The sequence below is a fragment of the Borostomias antarcticus genome (assembly GCF_949987555.1).
Source record: "Borostomias antarcticus genome assembly, chromosome: 11".
NCBI lineage: Eukaryota > Metazoa > Chordata > Actinopteri > Stomiiformes > Stomiidae > Borostomias > Borostomias antarcticus.
The window spans coordinates 12,337,748-12,362,056 of NC_140244.1; the positions used below are offsets into that span (position 1 = coordinate 12,337,748).

Here is a 24,309-nt window from a genome sequence, read left to right on the forward strand (position 1 = left end):
ACATGCCGGGGGCTATCACATCCCATAATATGGTCCCCCACATCACTACTGGTGAAGAACTGGTGATGCACACAATCTACAATCTACGACAAAACTAACAGACTTCTTCTTACTGTGCATAATGAGGATGGTTCTACTGCAGCCGCAGGAAATATACAATGATTTAGTCATAAACTCTGTACTCTATTGTGTGGAGTCACTGTGATTTTGAAAAACAACCCTCATCCATTTAGCTGAAATCATTAGCGGAGCGGTGTGTGTATTAGCATAATGCAGTCACTAAGCACAATGGGCCAGGTAACAGCACACCAAGCATCAGAGGACGATGACCCCAGATGACCCTGATGGACAGAAATGGCCCCTCTGGGAGCAATGCCAGAGAGGTGTGTTTATGTGTGTGTGTGTGTGTGTGTGTGTGTGTGTGTGTGTGTGTGTGTGTGTTTGTGCATGTGTGTGTATGTGTGCATGTGTGCGTGTGTGTGTGCATGCGTGTATGCGTTGTCATAGAAATATATAGTTTCATCACCTCCTTTTGTAATTCACCACCTCCCTCAACCTTTCACATAGCTGTGCTAACCTAATTCATGACAGGATGACCTCCAGGAGGTCAACACACCTAGAAATCTGTCTACTCCAGAATAACCATCCTTTGTCCCTTTGTCTCTTCAAGAAATTACCGCCTTTTCTCATGTCACGTGTCTGTATTCTCGACCACGCCTGCCATTTAATATGACGTACAATGGGTTAGTCAATCACATCCTCAAAGCGCCATACCTGTGTTTTGCTTGAATATAAGGCTGCGCAAGATCAGGCTGCGGCTACTTCTTTGGATCAACCACTCATGTGCGTTGTCCTGAAGTCCTTGCGCTCGTATGTTTTCTCAATAAACCAGACTTAACCTGTTTGAGCGAATCTTGGTAAATCCTTTTTGACTAGATCAGTTAAAATCCATGACAGCGTGTATGTGTGTGTGTGTGTTTAAATTCACTGTGGTATATGTAAATGCAGGCTATTGCCTGCCTCCACCCCACCCCCGCTGCTTTGACTGACAGATGGAGCTGGATGTCTGTCAGTTACATGCCTTCAACCACGGCCCTGACACACACACACACACACACACACACACACACACACACACAGACAGCACACACTGCAGACATGGACATAACACTGTGACAACCTGATGTAACACATGACAGCACCACTAATTCAACACTTTGTGACACCAATGGAGGTGAGTACTATCATAACAGACTGAGTTAGGAAAGAAGGCCTCTATGTTTCCTGCACCTTGGAATAGCCTGAAAAATGAACTAACACTCCAGGATCTAGTCACTCTAACTGGATTTAAAGGCATGATGAAATCTATAAAGATGGACTCTGTTGATACAGTAGTTGTAATTGTTTTAACTGAAATAGGATTATATAACTTCCCTGCACTTTTACTATACAGGTATGTCACTTTTGAGCTGATCTGTTGATTTTAATTTGAGTGTGGTTAGGGTTAGGAGTGTGGAACTGTTTGTCCTGCTGCCACTCTTGGCCGGGTCACTGGGTGTCTCAACCTGGTTACAGAAATGTTAGAGAGAGAGAAAGCATGTTTCATGCTCTAACCAAAACTGTCTCTGAAACTAAGCTTGTTGTGTAAAGTACACGCAAACACACACACACACATACACACACACACTACTGTAGCTGTCAACCAAAAAAGTGGTTAATGTTAATGAGTTGTAGTTTTCAAGGTGGATACACACCTGAAATCCCTTCAGTTCCACCTGCTACCCACTCATCAGCACCACAACATTAAATATGGATGCCGTGGACAAGCGCACACAATTTTCAATGTTTAATTCAACAAATAATAACATGAAAGACGGCAAAGAGGAGTGTGAGTTGAATAATCCATGAGGAGAGCAGCGGGAAGTCGGGAGACACGATTGTCAGGGTGCCGGAGCCAAGCGTGAAGGTGCCACCCGCTCAACATACAAGGAACACCTCAGAACCGGCTTAACAGACAAGGAACACCCCAGAACCACCTCAGAACCGGCTTAACAGACAAGGAACACCTCAGAACCACCTCAGAACCACCTCAGAACCACCTCAGAACCCGCTTAACAGACAAGGAACACCTCTGAACCCGCTTAACAGACAAGGAACACCTCAGACCGTGCTCAACAGACAAGGAACACCTCAGAACCCGCTCAACAGAGACAAGGAACACCTCAGAACCACTTCAGAACCCGCTCAACAGAGACAAGGAACACCTCAGAACCCGCTCAACAGACAAGGAACACCTCAGAACCCGCTCAACAGAGACAAGGAACACCTTAGAACCCGCTCGACAGACAAGGAACACCTCAGAACCCGCTCAACAGAGACAGGGAACACCTCAGAACCTGCTCAACAGGGACAAGGAAAACCTCAGAACCGGCTCAACAGAGACAAGGAACACCTCAGAACCCGCTCAACAGAGACAAGGAACACCTCAGAACCCGCACAACAGAGACAAGGAACACCTCAGAACCCGCTCAACAGAGACAAGGAACACTTCAGAACCCGCTCAACAGAGACAAAGATCACTTTAGAACCCGACCGACCAGCTATTCACCACATCTCTCACAGCCAAGCCTCTCTCTCTCCACACTTGTTCCATGCTGTTCCAGCGCTGGAGGAAGGTCTGGCTGCTCCCTGTTACCATTCTGAGACAAAGGGGAAAATGCTGTGTTTCTTTAAACCAATCACAACCTTTTTTTTTTCTTCAAAACAGTGCCCTTGAACAATAGAGTCGGAGGATTGAATCTATTGACCGGCACCAATGAGAGGCTCACAGTGTCTCAGGAACCTACCTCTGTTGATCCAGACTATTTCACCACTGATCCAGACGCCCTATGATGAAAAGTGGCTGAATGACAGCGGAGAGGATCGGTCTAATTGCTGGAGTGAGACGGTCTGAGCTAACTCGTGTGTGTGTGTGTGTGTGTGTGTGTGTGTGCGTGTGTGTGTGTGTGTGTGTGTGTGGTCTTGAAAGGCGAACAGTGAAGAGAGGCAGGAGCAGTGAGACGTTCTTACATATTATGTCCACGTATCTATGTACACTTGGTTAAATAATACCATGTTTCACATATCTATGTACACTTGGAACTATGATGGTACGATTCCAAACCTCCATCATTGAGTCCATTCTCACCTACTCCATCACCACCTGGTTCCCTGCCACTACAGTCAAGGACCAGGCCCGGGTGGCTGACCTCTCCCACCCGGGCTATGGCCTCTTCACACCACCCCCCTCTGGCAGGAGGCTGCGGTCGTCAAAGACCAAAACTGTTGGACACAGGAGCAGCTTTTTTCCCCTCGGCCATCAGCCTTATAAACATGGCTCCCCTCTGACTCTGCTCCCCTGCCCCCTGCAATTTTGGAACTAAACTGACTACTGCACTGTAGTCCAATTGCACTGCTAGTTTGTGCACTATGTTTGTATCTTGCACTGTCCTGTCCTGTCCTTGCACTTGTCCAGTTCTATTGTTGTAAAGCACCACGGTGTCGCAAAAACGTTCTATGTATGTACAGTATAGCACAAATGGCAATAAACAAATTCTGATTCTGATAATACCATGTTCCATGTATCTACGTACACTTGGTTGAATAATACCATGTTCCACGCTACAAGACCGTATGTGGAGTTCAACTGTAGCCTCCCGTCTTTCTGTGTGTGTGTGTGTGCGTGTGTGTGTGTGCGTGTGTGTGTGTGCGTGTGTGTGTGTGCGTGTGTGTGCGTGACCAGACTGTAAAGCCAGGGTACAACACCGCTCCATTCAGCTACCTTCCATCTGTATGGAACTTTAAGGCCGTTCTGTAAGGTTGTCGTCTTTAAGGTCAAGGTCAACGTGTGACGAGCACCAAACACCACAGCAGCACGTCACAACCAAAATGTTTCCCATGCCATCTGCTAGCACCTGCGAGCGTTCTCCAAAACAGACGTGACCGAAATAGCTAGTATTCTACACGAGGCATAGAGCTCTTTAAAGCAGGACTCAGATAATGGGATAAGTAGAAGGACAGCTTGTTCTGCCTGTGGGGAGGGACTAGGGAGGGTTTAAAATGAGTCACTCAGTCGCCTAAATAACAAGGCCAGTCATTGTTCTCTTCTTTTCTGTGGGTCTTGAAAAGGTGCATTAACTCAGATCAGGCAGAGCTAGCTCCAATCCCCTTAATTTAATGTAGTAGCCTGTTCCTGTCTCATCCCTTTAATATACTGTAGCAGCCTGTTCCTGTCTCATCCCTTTAATATAGCAGCCTGTTCCTGTCTCATCCCTTTAATGTAGCAGCCCATTCCTGTCTCATCCCTTTAATATAGAAGCCAGTTCCTGTCTCATCCCTTTAATATAGCAGCCTGTTCCTGTCTCATCCCTTTAATGTAGCAGCCTGTTCCTGTCTCATCCCTTTAATATAGCAGCCTGTTCCTGTCTCATCCCTTTAATGTAGCAGCCTGTTCCTGTCTCATCCCTTTAATGTAGTATCCTGTTCCTGTCTCATCCCTTTAATGTAGCAGCCTGTTCCTGTCTCATCCCTTTAATATAGCAGCCTGTTCCTATCTCATCCCTTTAATGTAGCAGCCTGTTCCTGTCTCATCCCTTTAATGTAGCAGCCTGTTCCTGTCTCATCCCTTTAATGTAGCAGCCTGTTCCTGTCTCATCCCTTTAATGTAGCAGCCTGTTCCTGTCTCAAACCTTAATTTCTCCTTTTTTAACCACCAAGACTTTGTTTCAGGGAGCAAAACACAATCCATCCCATCTACCCTGGAACATCCAGAACTGAAGGTACTGCTCTGAAGGAGGTTGAGGACTTCAAATACCGGGGCTCTTGGGTCAACTCAACGGAACAGGACCTCAATGTGAGGAAGGCGTTCATGTGGAGAGCTCTAAACGGCACGAGCAACGTGTGGAGATCCAACCTCCCCCGTGAAACCAAGCTTCACTTCTTCAACGCCACTTTGGAGGCTGTTCTCCTGTATGGCTGTGAGTGCTGGACCCTGAGCCACTCCCTGCAGAGGTCGCTGGACGGATGCTACACCAGAATGCTACGTGCAGCACTGGACATAAGTCATAACGCTCACGTCAGTACTGAAGATCTGTACGGAGAGAGGTCAAGGGTGAGTGGGAAGATAGCAGCAAGGAGAATGAGGCTGGCTGGGCACTGCTACACACACCGTGAGCTTCCGACCAGCAAGCTGGTGTTAGAGGAGACATCTCTATGGCGCGGACGCAAGTCGCAAGGACGTCCTATCAAAGAGCATTTGTGGACATAATCAAGATGGATGCGGGAGTGGAGACCACTGATGAGATCACCAGGTGTGTGGAGGACCGGGATAACTGGAGACAAAGATGGGAGGTCCGTCTGTGGAGATGATCCCAGAAGTACACATACCCACATGCACACTCCTGCGCACACACACACACACACACACACACAACAGATATGAGATTATTACACACACACAAACAGATATGAGATTATTACACACACACACACACACACACACAGACACACAACAGACATGAGATTAATACACACACACACACTCCCACAACACACATACCCAAATAGGCCGAAGGGATTGTCTGTATTCTTTGTTTGTAGTCTTTGTAACACTGACCCCATCCGTGAGGCGGGTATGTGTGTGTTTGAGACATTGCCCATAATTAAGAATACTAAAGTTTGATTTCACACTGTAGTCCAAACTGTGGCTAAATAAAATCCTGGTTCTAAGCTTTTTTCTCGATAAGAGAAAAAAGCTAGCTAGCAGTTAGCCCTTCAGTTATTGATGGAACAATGGTCAGTACGGTATTATCAGAACTGTGGTGTTAAGAAAACACTAGCTTCCTATGCTAACTACTAGCTTGCTATGCTAACTGCCGAGATACAGTCAGTCCCACAGGGCTCAGAGGATTGGGGCACAAAGTTTCTGCTGAACTGTAGGCTTTCCTCAAAGCAACTAGGCTACGTATATACGCCCAGACAAGTTAGCAGTACAGTAGGACCCCACTTATCCGAACCCAACGGGACCGAAGGTCGTTCTTATCTCTGAAATGTCCGGATGACTGAAACTTATGTTAAAATGCACCAAATTCAATAAGTGGTATACTTGTTTCATAGAGACTCATAATAGACCAATAAATACCCTTAATTGCATCTAAATTGCAATCAAATAGCCAACTAAACTCATATAGCCTAGCCTATAATAGACCTACAGTAGCCTATAATAAAATAACCGAAATTCCACTTGAGTGCGTGCTTTGATCAAATACAGTACTTTATTCTCAAATGAGGCGTACGCTGCATCGATAGGCTACTGTATTCGCAGAACAACATGGTATAGCCTAAAACAACCCAACATTAGAACAATTAGAGCAAATGATAATCAATAAATAAATAAATGAAATGACAGACAAGTTGTCGTGTCTTAGGCTATTGTAGCCTAAAATAAAGTCTCTAAAACAACCGATGTAGGCTAACGTGGCCTAGGCTGTAGGCTATTATTTAACAAAAACAGTAGGTCGAGTAGGCTAATCTACATGCTCACAACACGTCTGTGTTCCTGAAGTCCATTAACTGGGAACGAAAAATGACTCGATGCTCATCTGCTTCAGGTTGCTGACGCGCTTTCTGGCTACCAAGGAATGCAGCTCTCGCGCAGCAGACTCGTTTGCGTTTTGCGCTCCACATTAGAGTAACAAAGAAATGAAACGTGACAGTAGGCTACAGCCTACAGGCAACATGTAGGTCTACATACAGTTCTGTTTTTATTCACAGTAGGGTACAGTACTGTAATGAAAATCCCACCAGTAACCAGATAGCAGGCTAAGCCTGTCCGGTAGACCGGGAGGTTCGGATCTCTGAAGTTCGGATGAGTGGGGTCCTACTGTACTACCAAATAGTGTGTTGTGTGATAAGGATAGCTACTGTAGCATCACTGAAACCCCTCCTCTAACCTACATACTGTACTGTTCTTCAATTAATCATACTGTACACAGACCACAGCCTGCTCCTGTCCCACTGCAAAGCCTCTACCACCAACCGTCGCTACATTACCCTCCATTATTGATTAGCATAGCGCTAAAATATATGCAGCGACAGCGCTATTGCCTACCGCTAACACATGGCTCGACTCAGCCTACACAAGCTGTCAGCTAGGCTATCTACTACGTAGCTGATCTGGGGGAACGTCTGAGTGAAGCAAGCGTCCTGCCAAGTACGACCTGCCAAGAGTTCCTGGGTCGCCGGCTCTTCAGCTAACATACGTTATGGTCGACTGAGAGAGCTCAGCATTGACGCCTTCACTCCCCTGACATCAGTTAGCCACACAGATGCGCGCACACACACACACACACATCGCTAATTAATGGTTACGCAACAGAGAACAGCCTGGATGGGTGTGAGGCTATCGCTTCCCTGAGTGACACCCTCCATGTCTCAGGCTGGGGTTCTGTTCGGTGTAGTGTGTGTGTAGACTGGTGTTCTGTGTAGTGTAGTGTAGTGTAGTGTAGTGTAGTGTAGTGTAGTGTAGTGTAGTGTAGTGTAGTGTAGTGTAGTGTGTGTGTAGACTGGTGTGCTGTGTAGTGTAGTGTAGTGTAGTGTAGTGTAGTGTAGTGTAGTGTAGTGTGTGTGTAGACTGGTGTTCTGTGTAGTGTAGTTTAGTGTAGTGTAGTGTGTGTGTAGACTGGTGTTATGTGTAGTGTAGTGTAGTGTAGTGTAGTGTAGTGTAGTGTAGTGTAGTGTAGTGTAGTGTAGTGTAGTGTAGTGTAGTGTAGTGTGTATGTAGACTGGTGTTCTGTGTAGTGTAGTGTAGTGTGTGTGTAGACTGGTGTTCTGTGTAGTGTAGTGTGTAGTGTAGTGTGTGTGTAGACTGGTGTTCTGTGTAGTGTAGTGTGTGTGTAGACTGGTGTTCTGTGTAGTGTAGTGTAGTGTAGTGTAGTGTAGTGTAGTGTAGTGCAGTGTAGTGTGTAGAGCAGTTTAGCCTCCCACAGTCATGTCAGTGTGCTCTAGAGTGAAGGTCTTGGCAGAAGGTCTTGGCAGCACTGCATTGAATAGTGAGAAGGGTTCAGTCAAGACGTTCATCACTATGGGAATTATGAATAATGGAATTCGACAGCTAAACAAACAGAACATTTCCAGTAATTGCTCCAGTAATTTTTTGATATTGCTCCAGTATAATGCAGGATATCATTAACACATTAGCATGCACACAAACACTCAAACAAAGAAACTGTCTCTCTCTCTCTCTCTCTCCCTCTCTCTCTCACACACACACACACATTCACATTCACAAAGACAAATGTACAGGGAGGCACACAAACAAACACAGACACACAAACACACAGACTAACACACAGAGAACACATACACACGTATGCACACTCATAAGCACACACGTACAGTACACACACACACACACACAACCAGCATTGTGCATACGGAGGGATGCCCCTTAGATGAATCCATGTGTGTAAATGTCATCAGTAAATGTCAATGAGTTTCTGGAGGCTGTCCTGGGGACAGGGGGCTCAGCATATGTGCTGGGGGCGGGACGCGGAGCCACGTCAATCTCCATCCCCCTCATCTGCTCTTAATATGCTTTAAATAGCTCATCTGCTCATCTGATGAATTAAACAGCACCAGAGAGATGACTCTGGGACGTAGAGGAGGAAGAGTAGAGGACGACAGGATCCTAGTGAAATGTTGAAATACACCAGAATTGTCAATGCTCAAAACGACAGAATTGAGGATCCATGAACCGTGTTTCAGGAGTCTTCCATCCCGCATTAGAGGCAATGACAATTTTTCAATCGTTCAAACTGCTTTCAAGTAGCGGGGCTGCGAGTAGAAGTTGTGCACCGAGCTGTTAAATCTCCCCGTTAAGTCTTCACATGGGTGGAAGAATCAGCCAGTCAGTCAGAGCAGTTCACACGGTTGAAGGTGGCACCTGCTACAACGACGGCCGCTGTTGCTTTTCAAGTCGCTGAGAGACTCGCCTTGAAAAGCTAGAATAGCAAAACAAAGCTAGGTAATGCAACAGGAAACATATGGACAGGAGGTACGCTAGTGTTACACCAGTAGACCACTACTTAGACAGCGTGAGATCTACCCGTTGACCCTACAGTGTGTGGAAGGCCTTTAAAGGACCTTGTAAAGGATGTGTACAGCCTAGCACGCGGTGTGCTGCTATGGTACTGGCCACAAGACAGCAGGACACAGCGGTCTTCTGGTAACTCTCCAGCTGCATGGTAGGTCTCTGAAGACTGTGTGAAGGGCTGGTAGGTCTCTGAAGACTGTGTGAAGGGCTGGTAGGTCTCTGAAGACTGCGTGAAGGGCTGGTGGGTCTCTAAAGACCTGTGAAGGGCTGGTAGGTCTCTAAAGACCGTGTGAAGGGCTGGTAGATCTCTAAAGACGGTGTGCAGGGCTGGTATGAAGGGCGTGAAGGGCTGGTAGGTGTCTAAAGAGCTGTGATGGGCTGGTAGATCTCTAAAGACGGTGTGAAGGGTATGAAGGGCGTGAAGGGTGGGTCATGCGGCGCGTCAGGGGCGCGGTGCTGAGTCAGCGCAGCGTGGCTGGACGTAGCCATACCTGGACGTAACTGGAGAGCTCGGGGTAGACCCTGAAGGGCCCCAGCAGGTGGGACAGCGGGGTGGTGCAGGGGAAGGTGGCGGTGACCGCGTGGCTGACCTCCGGCAGGGAGAACACCCGGAAGCCAAAGCTCTCGTACAGCCTCTGGAGCTCCGGGTCTGGCTGGCCGTCGCCCTCACTCAGGACGCTGCCCACCGCATAGCGACACTTCTCCACTGGCCTCTGAGAGGGAGGGGAGGGGAGGAGAGAGGGGAGGAAGAGAGGGATAGAAAGAGAAAAGAGTTAAATATGACAATCAGTTGGTATAAATGCCCCTTGCATATATACAGCCTCCTCCTGCACACCAGGTGTGGGTGAGCGGTGATAAAAGCAACTGAGTGTGTGTGTGTGTGTGCGTCCGTATATGTGTGTGTGTGTGTGTCTGTGCATCCGTATGTGTGTGTGCGTCCGTATGTGTGTGTGTGTGTGTGTGTGTGTGTGTGTGTGAAAACGCGTCGGCAAGGTGTCAATCACATGGGGCCCCAGTCTGTGTGCAGGCTGTCTGCTGGTTGGCTAGGCAGACGTGAGGTCAGACCTGGAGGAGAGAGGAGGCGGGGGCGGGGGGGGGGGGGGGGGGCTGGGGGGAGGGAGGGAGGGGGCTCCGGGTGCCTCCTTCTGTCCTCTGCCTGGTGCTGTCTGTGGAGGCTGGCACACTGAGGGGGACAGATGGCGTTCAGCACCACTCATCCTCACCTCCCTCACATCTTTCTCTCCTCAACAATTTTCACTCTGCCTTTCTGGCCGAGATGGTAACACCTGTCACTCCTTACAGCCGTAACGTTGGTCAGCCACCATGTGAGGTTTATTCATCTTTTATGAGGTGAAATGCACATGCTGAATATGCCACTAGCTAGCTACTGGCAAGAAAGCTAGGACATGTTAGAAAGCTATGACATGTTAGACAGCTATGACATGTTACAAAGCTAGGACATGTTAGACAGCTAGGACATGGCAGAAAGCTAGGACATGTTAGACAGCTAGGACATGGCAGAAAGCTAGGACATGTTAGAAAGCTAGGACATGTTAGACAGCTATAACATGTTAGACAGCTAGGATATGGCAGAAAGCTAGGACATGTTAGACAGCTAGGACATGTTTGAAAACTAGGACATGCTAGGGCATGGTAGGGCATGGCAGAAAGCTAGGAAAAAATGTACATGTACTTGTTACAAGGGGGTCCAAAATTACAGAACCAAATCATAACTATTAAATGACAAATAAATGTCAACAAAATCAAGGTTTCAAAATTATTGGCACCCCTCATGTAGTACTGCAACCACCTCTGGCAAGGAAAACAGCATGGAGTCTTTTCCTGCAATGTTTGACAAGGTAAGCGAACACATTTGGAGGGATTTTGGACCATTCCTCCAGGCAGATCTTTTCAAGATCCTTCACACTCTTGGGTTTGTGCTCATCAACTCAGCCCACTGGTTTTTGATGGATTGAGGTCTGGTAACTGCAGAACATTGATTTTGTTGTCAGGGAACCATTTCTGTGTGGATCTTGAGGTATGCTTTGGGTCATTGTCTTGTTGGAACATCCACCTACAGCCAAGTCCCAGCCTTCTGGCGGAGGCAACCAAATGATCAGCCAAACCTGCCTGATACTTGTTGGACTTCACTACGCCATCAATCTTAACCAATGCTCCTGGACCTCTGGAAATAAAACTGCCCCAAAACATCACTGTTTTTATGAGGACCCTCTCCTTGTATGCATTTCTGTTTTGACACCAAACATGAAGATTCTGTATCTGACCAAAACTTTCAGTTTTGCTTTCATAGAGCATAGGCCTGTTGTGTTGTTTTTCACATGCCTCTGTAATATGATCTTTAGAAACGTCTTTAGACACGAAATAGCTTCCTCACTTGCTCCAGCACGCATGCGCACAGCGTGCTGGAGCAACGATTGCGCGCTGTGCGAATGCGTGCTGGAGCAAGTGAGGAAGCTATTTTGTTTCGAAAGACGTTTCTAAAGATCATGGCATGTGAAAACCACAACAGGCCTATGCTCTATGTAAGCACAACTAGCGATTCATCAAGACAGATTGATGAAAACAACCGTTTCGCGGCAGAAAATAGATTTTTAGAAACTGCATTCTAAGTGCCCCGACCACCGCCATTACATGGATATACTGGCTCGCGCTGGATTTTAAATTTCTTCTTCATGCCTCCGAACTACACCAAAGTGATCTCGGCGAGTCAAACGTCTTATAATATGTCGTAAATAAGGTCCAGGTTGTCAAAAACGAGCATTGTCCTTTAATACCTGGTTTAATTTTGATAGATTATATTTACAATAATATTTAAGGGTGCCATTAATTGTGAATCCTTTATTTGGAGGAAATTGTTTTTACTGTAATTAATCAGTAAATGGCTTTTGTTGGTTCCATTGGAAAATTAATATAGTACAGTACTTATCACATGCTGGTATTTGGAGTTTCTCTATAATTATATTGTTTATAATTTTTAAAAATGTTTGTTTGTGCATTGCCTGTCAAGGTTGCCAGTAATTTTAGAGCCCACTGTACAAATGGCAAATACACATTCTGTTCAATTATATTCTTTTCTTCCACTTTCATTTTTATTTCTCCATAACTTTCATACAATACATTTTCTACAACTTTCTGTCTGACTGACTACCTCTGTACAGATAGCTGGCTATCAGGTTAGCTGTTCCCCTCATTACCAACACTGAAGGTACAACAGATACATCCAACAACAGGGAATGATCCTGTCAAAACAGTAACAGTGATACTACATCTACTGCTGAGCTATAAGCCAGGGGCAAATAAACACAGTCATAACAACAGCAGAGTTTGTAGCCAGCAGCTTAGCGCAAGTCCCCCTGTCTGGCCAATACGGACGGTGCTTTTGTCTGGGTCATTTATGGGTCGTTCATTAGAGCTGGATGTTGTATCTCGGCTGTTTGCATCGCCCACCTTCCGACATGGACGTGATGGAGGAGCTGGTCTGTCCACAGAGCCTGTGGACACCAGCTGCTTCCTGTCTACACTGGCGCACTATGATAAGGCTCATGCTGACCACTGCCCTCCCACGGCCTGCTCTGCTATCTACCAATTTGTCTCTTCCCCATGTCTCTCTTTCTCTCTGTCTCTCTTTTTCTCTCTCTTTCTCCCTCTCTCTCTCTCAGGTCGAGCAGAGCTTGTTACTCATACCAGCAGCTAACAATATCATTCAGAGCTCTAGCTATCACTCACAGCCCACGCACACGCGCACACACATGCACACACGCACAGTTGTAGGCAAACAGCAACCCTGAGTCTCATCTCTCCCTTTCTTCCAGCACTTCAGATAACACGCCCCAGAGACTACAGGCAATTAGGAGAGAGAAAGTGAGGGAGAAAAAGAAAGAAAGAGAAAAAAGAAAGAGAAAAAAAGAAAGAGAATGAGAATGAGAGAGAAAGAGAGAGAGAGAGAGAGAGAGAGAGAGAGAGAGAGAGAAAGAGAGAGGGAGAGAGAGAGAGAGAGAGAGAGAAAGAGAGAGGAGAGAGGGAGCGAGAGGGAGAGAGAGAGAGAGAGAGAGAGAAGAGAGGGAGAGAGAGGGAGAGAGAGAGAGAGAGAGGGAGAGAGAGAGAAAGAGAGAGGAGAGAGAGAGGGAGAGAGAGAGAGGGAGAGAGGGGGAGGAACGCAGTTCAGTGCTCGACTCTCCACTCCCTGAACAGTAGATTGTGAATCTCATACCACACCAACCAAGCTGTGCTGGTAAAACTGCCTGTTGTCAGCGTGCGTCTTTGTGTGTGTGTACGCTCAGAGACAGAGACACGCTTCCCCGCCATACAACCCAGACGCTGAGCGGGCTTGACGGTGCCTGCTGATTGGCCGAGGCCAGAACGGGAACACTGGGTGACGGGAGAACGGCAGAGCTCTCTGCTGCTTCCTAATTGGACGGCGAGTTGTGGAGGCGCCCCCACCGAGCGGCAAAAAAACAACCGAACCGATCACACGCCTCCTCACGTCTCGACCGCCACGACTTATCTGCAAAGATTTATACAGAAGCGGCATTATCCCGTAAAAAGCTACAGCGACGCCTTCCGAAACACAAATCTGTTTTTTCTGTGCTTCACACTACAGTACATTTCATATCCCTGCGCTTATCTCAGCCAGCCTCGCAGCCTCATTATGTCCCATAAAAACCACAGAGAGCTGATGTGTTGCTAGTGCAGTTTCTTGGGCCCACGGGACCGTCAGCGTGGCCGCTGCTACCTACTTATTCTCATCTCCTCCCTGGCTTCCCTGAGCCCGGCCTCCAGAGACCTGATGGGAAGAAAAGTCATTTCAAAAGCAATTCTTGGCTCGGAGTTGCGAGGGCCTGTCTTTTTTTTTTTTGACGGATGGGGGCTCCCAGACAATAAAAAGGTGTGGTCTGCGGAGGTAATTCTGTATTAGCAGACACCTAACGATGATTCACTCCTCTCATCTGGCCTGCTCCTGCGCTCTATGCTCTTTCGCTCCGGGGCAATGGTTTTTTCTGCGAATTCATTGCTCTCAATATTGGCCATGTTTCCGATCGCTCGTCGCTGGAGCGTTTTCAGTATGTGGAGGTTGAGCTGCGGGGCATACAAGCACACCTGGGTTCCACCCCAAGCTAGGCTGCTATTCTGTACAGAAAGCTAACGCAGGCCTCTACCGCCAGCTGTGGTTAAAGATATAAAGATGTCAGCCTCAATGGAGGCGAGAAGGGGACTAACATTGGTGTTACACAGAGTCACAGCAGTGGATAGAGATCAGTATTATGAACAAGCCAGACTCTAGCTAGCCAGGGTTCACCAACACTTAGTTTCAACACCAGACCCATGACAGTTCTTTCACTGATACACTATTGTATGTAAGCTATGCTAACTACGTTACTGCATGTGGCAGATCTCTCTATGGATCTAGGACACTTCATGCAAAAATCTGGTTTTCAAAACCTGGCAATTCATTGGTAGCGCCGGAATTCTGGCGACACCAATCAATAATGACTTTCACGATCAGGCACTCCCACCCAACCTGGGCTAGCGTCTCTCATTTGCGGCTACGACCGGTTACTCTTTCAATTTTGACCCGTCGATTCGCCCTCAGAAAACCACCTTGGGCAGTGAAGTGGCACAGACTCTATTATGTAGTATGCGGAGCACTTAACGATATAATATTGAGCAGGTGGGTCCACAATCAACAAAATATTAGGCTGATTTAGCAATCATGTGGAGGGATTGACAGAGCGCAGCTACACCAGGGTGTTAACTGATGATGTCAACACAAACTTGTATCTGATTATGTCAACACAAACTATTATTTGATTATGTCAACACAAACTAGTATTTTAACACAAACTATTATGTGATTATGTGAACACAAACTATTATGTCAACATAAACTATTATCTGATTATGTCAACACAAACTATTATCTGATTATGTGAACACAAACTAGTATCTGATTGTTAACACAAACTATTATGTGATTATGTGAACACAAACTATTATGTCAACACAAACTATTAGCTGATTATGTCAACACAAACTATTATCTGATTATGTAAACACAAACTATTATCTTATCATGTCAACACAAACTATTATCTGATTATGTCAACACAAACTATTAAACTATCTGATTATGTCAACAAAAACTATTATCTGATCATGTCAACACAAACTATTAGCTGATTATGTCAACACAAACTATTATCTGATTATGTAAACACAAACTATTATCTTATCATGTCAACACAAACTATTATCTGATGATGTCAACACAAACTATTATCTGATTGTCAACACAAACTATTAACCTATCTGATGTCAACACAAACTATTATCTGATGATGTCAAACTACTACCTGATGATGTCAACACAAACTATTATTTGATGATGTCAACACAAACTATTATGTGATGTCAAAACAAACTATTCTCTAATGTCAACACAAACTATTGTCTGATTATGTCAACACAAACTATTATCTGATGATAACACATAGTATCTGATGATGTCAACACAAACTAGTATCTGATGGTGTCTGTCCAGCCAGACTAACTCATCCAGCCATGCAGCAGTCTTATGGAAGTATAGAAGCTCCACATGCAGGGGGACGGAGTTTCTCTCTGGGCTCTGGTGGCATTATTCACTGTATTCCCCAATATTCCCGTCTCACCAGTATTCACCAGTCTCACCATCAATCTCACTAGTATTCACCAGTCTCACCTGTCTCACTAGTATTCACCAATCTCACCAGTATTCACCAGTCTCATCAGTATTCACCCGTATTCACCAGTCTCACCATTCTCCACCAGTATTCACTAATCTCACTAGTATTCACCAGCCTAACCAGTATTCACTAGTCTCACCAGTCTTCACCAGTATCCACTAGTCTCACCAGTATTCATCAGTCTCACCAGTATTCTCCAGTATTCATTAGTATTCACCAGTCTCACCAGGTATTCACTAGTCTCACCAGTCTCACCAGTATTCACCAGTCTCACCAGTGTTCACCAGTCTCACCAGGTATTCACTAGTCTCACCAGTATTCACTTCTCACCAGCATTCACCAGCCTAACCAATATTCACTAGTCTCACCAGTCTCACCAGTATTCACCAGTCTCACCAGGTATTCACTAGTCTCACCAGTATTCACTTCTCACCAACATTCACCAGCCTAACCAATATTCACTAGTCTCACCAGTATTCACCAGTCTCACCAGTATTGGCCAGTCTCACCAGTATCCATCAGTCTCACCAGTATCCACTAGTCTCACCAGTCTCAACAGTATTCACCAGTATCCACTAGTCTCACCAGTATTCATCGGTCTCACCAGTACTCACCGGTCTCACCAGTATTCATTAGTATTCACCAGTCTCACCAGTATTCACTAGTCACACCAGTATTCATCAGTCTCACCAGTATTCACTAGTCTCACCAGTATTCATCAGTCTCACCAGTATTCACGTGCTGCAAGTTACATCAACGCCCTGATATTGAAATCTTCCTTAGAGGGAGGACAGGAGTGGGCTATCGATAATAATAATAATTAATTTTATTTATATAGCACACTTTAAAATGCAGGACAAATCTCAAGGTACTTCACAGAGTGCAGTAAAAAAAAATAAAAAAAAATAACATAAAGGGCAATAACTGGCTAAAATAATTTAACATAAAGACTAGGATTAATGACAAATATTACATATGAAAATAAAATAAATCTAATAATAATAATAATAATAATAACAATAATAATCTAGTAGAAGGCGGCATGGAACATGTGCGTTTTTAGACTAGATTTAAATACAGTGATGGATTCTGAGGCCCTGATGTTTCCTGGGAGCTGGTTCCATAGGCGTGGCCCCAGGGTGGAGAAGGCACGGTCACCCATTGTAGCCAGCTTGGTGCAGTGTCTCCAGTTTTTCAGCATCACGCGAGTAGAGTATGGGTCTTAACTTTGAAATGTTTCTCAGGTGGTAGAATGACATTTGGTAGACAGCTTTGACATGTGAGTCAAATGACAACGTTTGGTCAAGTTTGACACCCAGGCTGGTTACCAGTGAGGAGAGGGGGATGGTGTGACCGTTGATGGTGATATGGGAGATGCCAGCCTGTTTGGTTTGATGGGGAGTGCCGATGAGGATGGCTTCTGTCTTGCTTCCATTGAGTTGGAGAGAATTGTTGTTCATCCAATGGTGGATGTCAGCAAGACAGTTGGTAGCCTGGGTGATAGCCAGATGTTTGTCAGGGGAGGTTTGGAGGTAGATTTGAGTGTTGTCAGCATAGGAGTGGAAGTTGATGTTATGGCTTCTGAGTATCTTTCCAAAGGGGAGCATGTAAACCAGGAAGAGCAGAGGCTCGATGACAGCTGGGATGGTGTTGAGTTGAGAGGAGAGAGAGAGAGAGAGAGAGAGAGAGAGAGAGAAACCCAAGTCAGACAGAGATATATTGAAGTGAAAATGATCATCAGGGCAACTCTGGAGAGTTCTGTATGTGGGGGGACATAATTACTGGAGAAGAACTCCACCTAGTTGGAAAAAACAACTCTCAATTCCATTAAACTCAGTTTGATTTAAACAACTGTTTTTCCTTTAGGGAACTTCATTTGTAGAGTGGTGCAGGTCGCTCTGTAGATCAGACACTCGCCCAGCAGGGGAGACGGCGTGACGAACGTCGATAGAGAGCTACGGTGGCCTGGCAGAGACAGACAGCACAGACAGCGTTCAAATCATTTCCCCACCATTTTAAGGTGCCACCTAAGCGATGAAACGTTGTGGCTTGCTGTTGTTGTGAAATGTGTCTAACCCTGCGCTCACACGCTTGCGTTTGATGCGTATCCGTCAACGTATGGTGGAAGGCGTGTCTGCACCACGCAACAACAACCAATCACATTGTCCGAAACTGCGCTCGCAACAGCCAGTAGATTATCCGAACCTGCTAGCGCGCACTATTTTGAAAACCCACCCGGCTTTTCGTTTAGTGCTGTCATGGATGCTAATCTGGTCGAACGTGTGGCAATCGTCTATGCATTGTGGTTGAGGCAACGTGAACGTGGTGCCCGCAGGTATTGGGTACATCCTATCCTGCAAACAACAGCGATTGTCCTCCATCTTGGTATCGAAAAATGTGAAAATCCCGCCTTGCGATGTCTTTCTCAGTCAAGACATCTGATTGGTCGGCAGCTCCAGCAACGCATCTGAAAGTTGAACATTTCTCAACTTTCGACGCTAGCAACGCAGGCAACGCAACGCACCGGGACAACAACGGAACCAGAATGCCATTTGGCTGCAGCCATTGAAAGTGAATGGCATCCGTCAATGAACAATCCGTCAAACGGAAGCGTGTGAGCGCAGCGTAAGCCAGAAGCCATTATCCCCCTGTAGGATGTTGATACTCTAGATCCGGCATTCCCAAACTGTGAGGCTGGCCTCCCCTGGGGGGCCCCAAAGAAATTCAGGGGAGGCGCGGAGGGATGGTGAGGGAAAAAAAAGGAAAAACATTTTTTATTTTTGAATTTTCTATTGTTTTTATGAATGAAACGTGATTTTAAAGGTCAGAAAATCAAAATAAATAATGGGAGAGATGTATACTAAATTGGCGGATAGTGCAGAGAGAGCCTCCCCCCGCAGGCATGAATGTATTGTGCGAAAACGTCATAACGTTAACTAGCAACAGGTGCCACCGAGCTAACTTAGCTGTGTAACGTTATGGGATGGCTAACGCTGCCTTGCAAAATGGACAAATTTGGGAGGTTGGGGGGCGCGGGTGTGTCACTGTTTTCAGAGGGGAGGCCCACATTGATGGAGTTTGGGAACCCATGCTCTAGATAGACTCCCCGGAGGCCTGATATGGAAACTGAAACAGCCCCACAGTGGAGGGGCTGCAGGGGTGCTGGTGTGTTTGGGCTGGTTCTGCTGAATTAATAAGCCGCCACATAAAGAATGCAAATAAAAGCTGTTAGGAAAACAGTTGGCGACGTGATGGTAAAGGTCAGTTAAATGTGAAATGTGAGTCGTGTGCAAAATCTAAACCAAGGCTATGTTAGCTCAGGCAAGGCTATTCGCACTGGAGCAGATTTCTTGGTTCTTACATTCAATATTGGTCCAAAGACTGAGAAAATACCACTTGTTTGGGGGAAGAGGGGAAGAATCACACTCAGACATTTTGTGTCATTCCTGCCTTCATCCTGCTCTTCAACCCCTCTCTCTCTCCCTCTCTCTCTCCCTCTCCTTTTCCTCTCCCTCTCTCTCTCCCTCTCCTCTCCCTCTCTCTCTTTTCTCTCACACTCTTTCTCTCCCTCTCTCTCTCTCTCCACCTCCTCTCAATCTTGAGTCCTCTTTCCCCAGCAATGCTCTCTCCCCCCCGGCTGCACTCAGGACTTCCCTGGTAATTACACATGCTGTTCTGGGGGTTGTGGACCTGTATAATTACTGGGAAGGTTGAGCTGCTGCAGGCAGTAGACAGTGTCTCTCTCTTCCTCTCTACTGCATCTCAGCACAGGTGGGACCAGTCTGTTCCATGGCCATGGACATGTACAACAGCGCAGGCTTCCAGACTCAAGATATGAATGTCTTGGCCTTAGTGGGTCATTATCCTCTTGGACCCACATTCCACTATATCAATTGCTTTAGACTTCACCAACTTTGAGCGGGTGTCAGGATACAAGTCAAGTCTAACAAAGAGTGTTCTATTCCCCATAAATTATAAAGTATGTTAAATGTCATTTCAGAACTTCCCTTTTTCCGTTTGTAAAGACAGCTTTACTTACTTGGGTGTTTTGTGTCACTTATAGGTACAAGGACTTGTTAGACAACTTTAAAACAGCATTTGATAAGGCCAAAAGATATGGAGAGATGGTCAACCTTCCCTTGTCTCTTGATGGTACATTCGGTGAAAATGACTATCATGCCCAGATTTTTATTTCTCTTTCAACCTATCCCAGTGTTTATTCCTTATCTTTTATTAAGAAATTGAATAAGTGCACGTCTACTTTTATCTGGAACAAAGCTGTTCCTCGGATAAGGAAATAATATTTGAAAAGACAAAGGGAGAGGGTGGTTTGTCTCTGCACAATTATTTGTACTGATATCAGGCGGCCAACATCCACAAATGGTTGCTTTGTGTTTCTGACTTATCAAAGGATGAATCTCCAGTCTGTTCTCTTATGGAGCAGCATTTGAGTGACCCAGTGGCACTCCGCTCATTGATTTGTGCCCCAGTACCCCTTAGTAAACGTTATTGGATGAATAACCCAGTTATTCAGGGCTCTCTAAAGATCTGGTCCCAGTTTAGAGTCCATTTTAAGCTTAAACAAGCTCTTATTACTTCCCCCATTCTGGAGAATGTCAATTCTGCTCCATCTCTCACAGACCCTTCTGTTCGACTTTGGCATAGGAGGAGTTATCAAGTGTGTAAAGGACCTTTTTAAGGACAGGCATTTTATTTCTATTGAACAGTTAAGGAAATACTTTGATATCCCCCAGTCAGGTTTCTTAAAGATATAAAATAGCAATTTTCACTTTTTTGAGTTAAGGTGCTGTTTGCACAAGACGACATTGAAGAAACACAATAAAAACTAATATATCCATTTTGTAGTTTTGGAGAAACTGGAAGCTTAAAGGAGTAGTAAAGGGAAAAATCAGGTTTAGCCCTGTTTTAAGGTTACTTATGATCATATACAATGGTTCAGATCAAAACATTGACAAAACTAGCACTTTTGAGAAAGTTGATAATTGCTCTACCACAGTTTAGGTCATACAATGGATGTGGGCGGGCACCTTGACAAATCATTCAAAAACATGTTAAACTCTTGATTTCAAAGACAAGAAGCTCACAGAGGGGGTAATTGGTATCCGTTGGTGTTCTGACATCAAATTCGCCGCAAAGTATGAATCCTGTAGGGTTTTATTGATCATTTTATGAAATCCATTGACTTGTATTGACGCGACCGTTGTAGATGTGTAGATCAATCCGCAGAGGGCATTCAGGAAGTGGAACTACTTACGGTAGCTATTGTTATTGTTTATGTTGCTAGGCTACCTAGTTTGCGGAAGTTTACATACGTATGTGTTGCGACTAAATAGTTCTAGGCTAAATATTTAAAAAAGCCTTTCCAGATGAACTAGAATCTTACTTTATGGCGAATTATGTCAGAATGCCAACTAACACCTCGGTGAGTTTCTTGTCTTTGAAATTGAGAGTTTAACATGTTTTTTGAATGATTTTTCACGGTGCCCACCCACATCCATTGTACGACCAAGACGGTGGTAGAGCAATTATCAGACTTTCTCAAAAGTGCTAGTTTTGTCAACTTTTTGATCTGAACCATTGTATATGATCATAATTAACCTTAAAACGGGGCTAAACATGATTTTCCCCTTTACTACTCCTTTAAAATATTCAGTCCAATTTCACTCGGGTTGAAAATGCCCCCCTTTCATGACATTTTGCCCCTGTTGTCGCACAAATTGGGAAGTTTTTACCATGATCTCCGTCTCTGATAGTAGCTCATGTCAGATAAACGAACCATAACGTTAACTGGCAACAATTTTTAAAAAGCTGTCTGATCCAGCTAGCTATCTGTCTTCATCCATAATGTTAATGTTAGCTAGCCTAATGTTGGGTACGTTAGCTAGCTTAGCTGTGTTAGTTATCTTAGCATGCTAACGTTACTGTAGCTCTCAATGCATTTGCTTTTGGTAACGTTAGCCCTCCTGTGCAATGGCAGTATGCACAGCGCACCATAATGTACACTTCCCTGGCATTAAACACAGAGTGAATCAGGTGCAAACTGTGCTGTAAGGTTTCCGAAGCGATAGCCTACCAGAACTGTTGTGAGTGTGCTGTGTTGTATAGGCCTATAGGCAACGTTTCAAAGTCAAAGTTGGTTAGAAGTCAGTTTGTCTCACCAAGAATTTCCCAATTGTTATCTCTCGCTCAAACTACATTCGATATTCTGTAGACTTTCCAATAAATAGCATATTGTTGTAATGCATGCTGTTTTGTATATGCAAAATAACTGTGCTATTACTAATCACTTTTATCATTTGTCCCCATTTCTTTTAGCCCAATCACTAACTACATTTCCAAAACTGGGACTGGGCAGTGGCATCTGCTCCACAGAATGTTGATCATCCCACACCTTGATCCGACCCAACTGCAGGAAGCATTGCGCATTTTTGGATTAAACAACTCCAATAGCGATATTCTATTATAACCAGAGGGCATTAGAATAACATTCAAAACAAGATCTATTTACGGCATGATCTGTTATGTCTCCGGCTACCCCTTGTCTGCTGTGTGCTCACGGAGTCTTGGTGCACGGCCCTCTGTCTCTCCAAACTCATCATTTATGTTGAATCGCTGCGCTACACATGCAGTCTGCCACAAAATTAGGGGTAGGATAAGTAGGCTACATGTAGGCTACATCCTCTCCCTCTTTCTGTAAAGCGTATTCTGTTGCCTTTGTATATGAAATGGGCTATAATGATTGAATTGATCTGACTATAATTGCTCAATTCCTTTATATCACCACAACTGACAGACAACATGTGACAACATCTACATCTATGTTGAACCCAGAACAGTAACGTTTCAGAGTGCAGCTGGCTTTGTTGGCCACCCACTTCAATAAATAACGTTAGACTAGTGAACAATGCAGATTTAATGTCGGTTTCACAGCACAATGATCTTCTGGTAAGACCCACAGTTGCAATTATTTGACTAACTAGGCCTATACTGTTCGTAGCTGGCTGAAAGCTATATCGTTAGTTTGATAGCCCAAGCCTCCAAGCTTGCGTGGCCAGCTGCAGGGTGCTTTTCCTCGGTGTCGCGGGGAGACGCGCCATCGTTATACCTTTATCGTACTTTTTTCCAAATAATGCAAATTCGAGGATATGGCCTGTTAAGTAGTATGTATCTTTATAATGTTTGGGGGTTAAAGGGTAGTGTGACATCTCACGTTTCTTAAATTAAAGGAAAATTCCACCCTAGAACAACATTAGGCTCAACAACTAGACACCCACAAAACAATAAAGAAAAATGTGGTTTCCTTGACTATAGTTGCTCCATGTAAACAAAGCATGTTCACAAAGTCTGCACATCCGGGGATTTGCCACAATGCCGAAATGCGTCGACAAATCCCCAGAACCAAAATAACCAGGACTAGTACTACAACAAAAAAAACATTGCTCCATGCTAACCCTCTAGCTCTAGCATATATAGCTCTAGACCCTATAAAGTTAGTTCAACAAAACGAAAAATATGCGATTGCCCACACACAAAAGATGACAACCGACACAGATGTTTCATTTACCCGAGTTCTTTGGACTTTTTGCGGTGTTCCGGTAACCGACGGAAACTCACTCCTGCCGGTGCAGGTAAATCCTTGATTCCACAAATTGCACAGTATTTTGGCATTGTCAGTGTTTTTCTTCAATAGCAAATATAGCTAGATACAGGGTCTGACAAATGTTCCGAGTGACAAATGTCAGTGTTTCCTCTAGATTTCTTCTCAGCAGCGGGGGTAAAGGATTTTGTTGTACCCTGGGTGGTGTGCACGCGTGAATATCAACCAGCAATTTAAAAATATGAAATATAATTACACTTACTACAGAATAAACTTCAGAACATATTTATTTAAGCATACCCAAAGGAAAATTCAAGATGAGATCTCCTTTATATCACATTTAGATCACCGAAACAAAAATGAGCACTAGTCAAGACCAAAGAGAGATTCTGTGCATTTTCTCATTCATGTTTCATAACATACATATAAAAACATGACAAGATATCAATGTTTAGTCAAATGCATAAATACAAACTGGAAAGCACAGTGATGGGATGTGTGTGTGTGTGTGTGTGTGTGTGTGTACTCGCGTGACGGGATGTGTGTGTGTGTGTCTGCTCTTCTCTCCTCCACCCTGCTCTCCTCCACTCTCTTCTCCTCCATTCTCATTTATATCTGCCCTCTCGCTCTCTTCTTCACTCTGCTCTCCACACGCCTCCACTACCTCTGCCTGTCTAGTCTGATATGGTTACATTTAAGAATGAGTAACGTTAGATTATTTATCACGCAACCAGTAAGAGCATTAAAATATTGTTAACGTTAGCCACCAACATCAGGCAACATATTTTAGTTAGATGGTATTTATCAGATAGCTAAATCCT

General features: G+C 44.9%; 1 protein-coding gene across 1 annotated transcript in view; it reads right to left on the reverse strand.

Annotated features, from left to right (window-relative positions):
- tex264a (testis expressed 264, ER-phagy receptor a) overlaps positions 1-24,309 on the reverse strand; it is a gene marked incomplete at its 3' end in the record, with an annotated part of 160,071 nt that overhangs the window by 120,129 nt on the left and 15,633 nt on the right. The window contains exon 2 of the mRNA XM_084446072.1: positions 9,622-9,843. Coding sequence (XP_084302198.1) covers positions 9,622-9,843 — 222 coding nt within the window. The remainder of the gene's footprint in view (positions 1-9,621; positions 9,844-24,309) is intronic.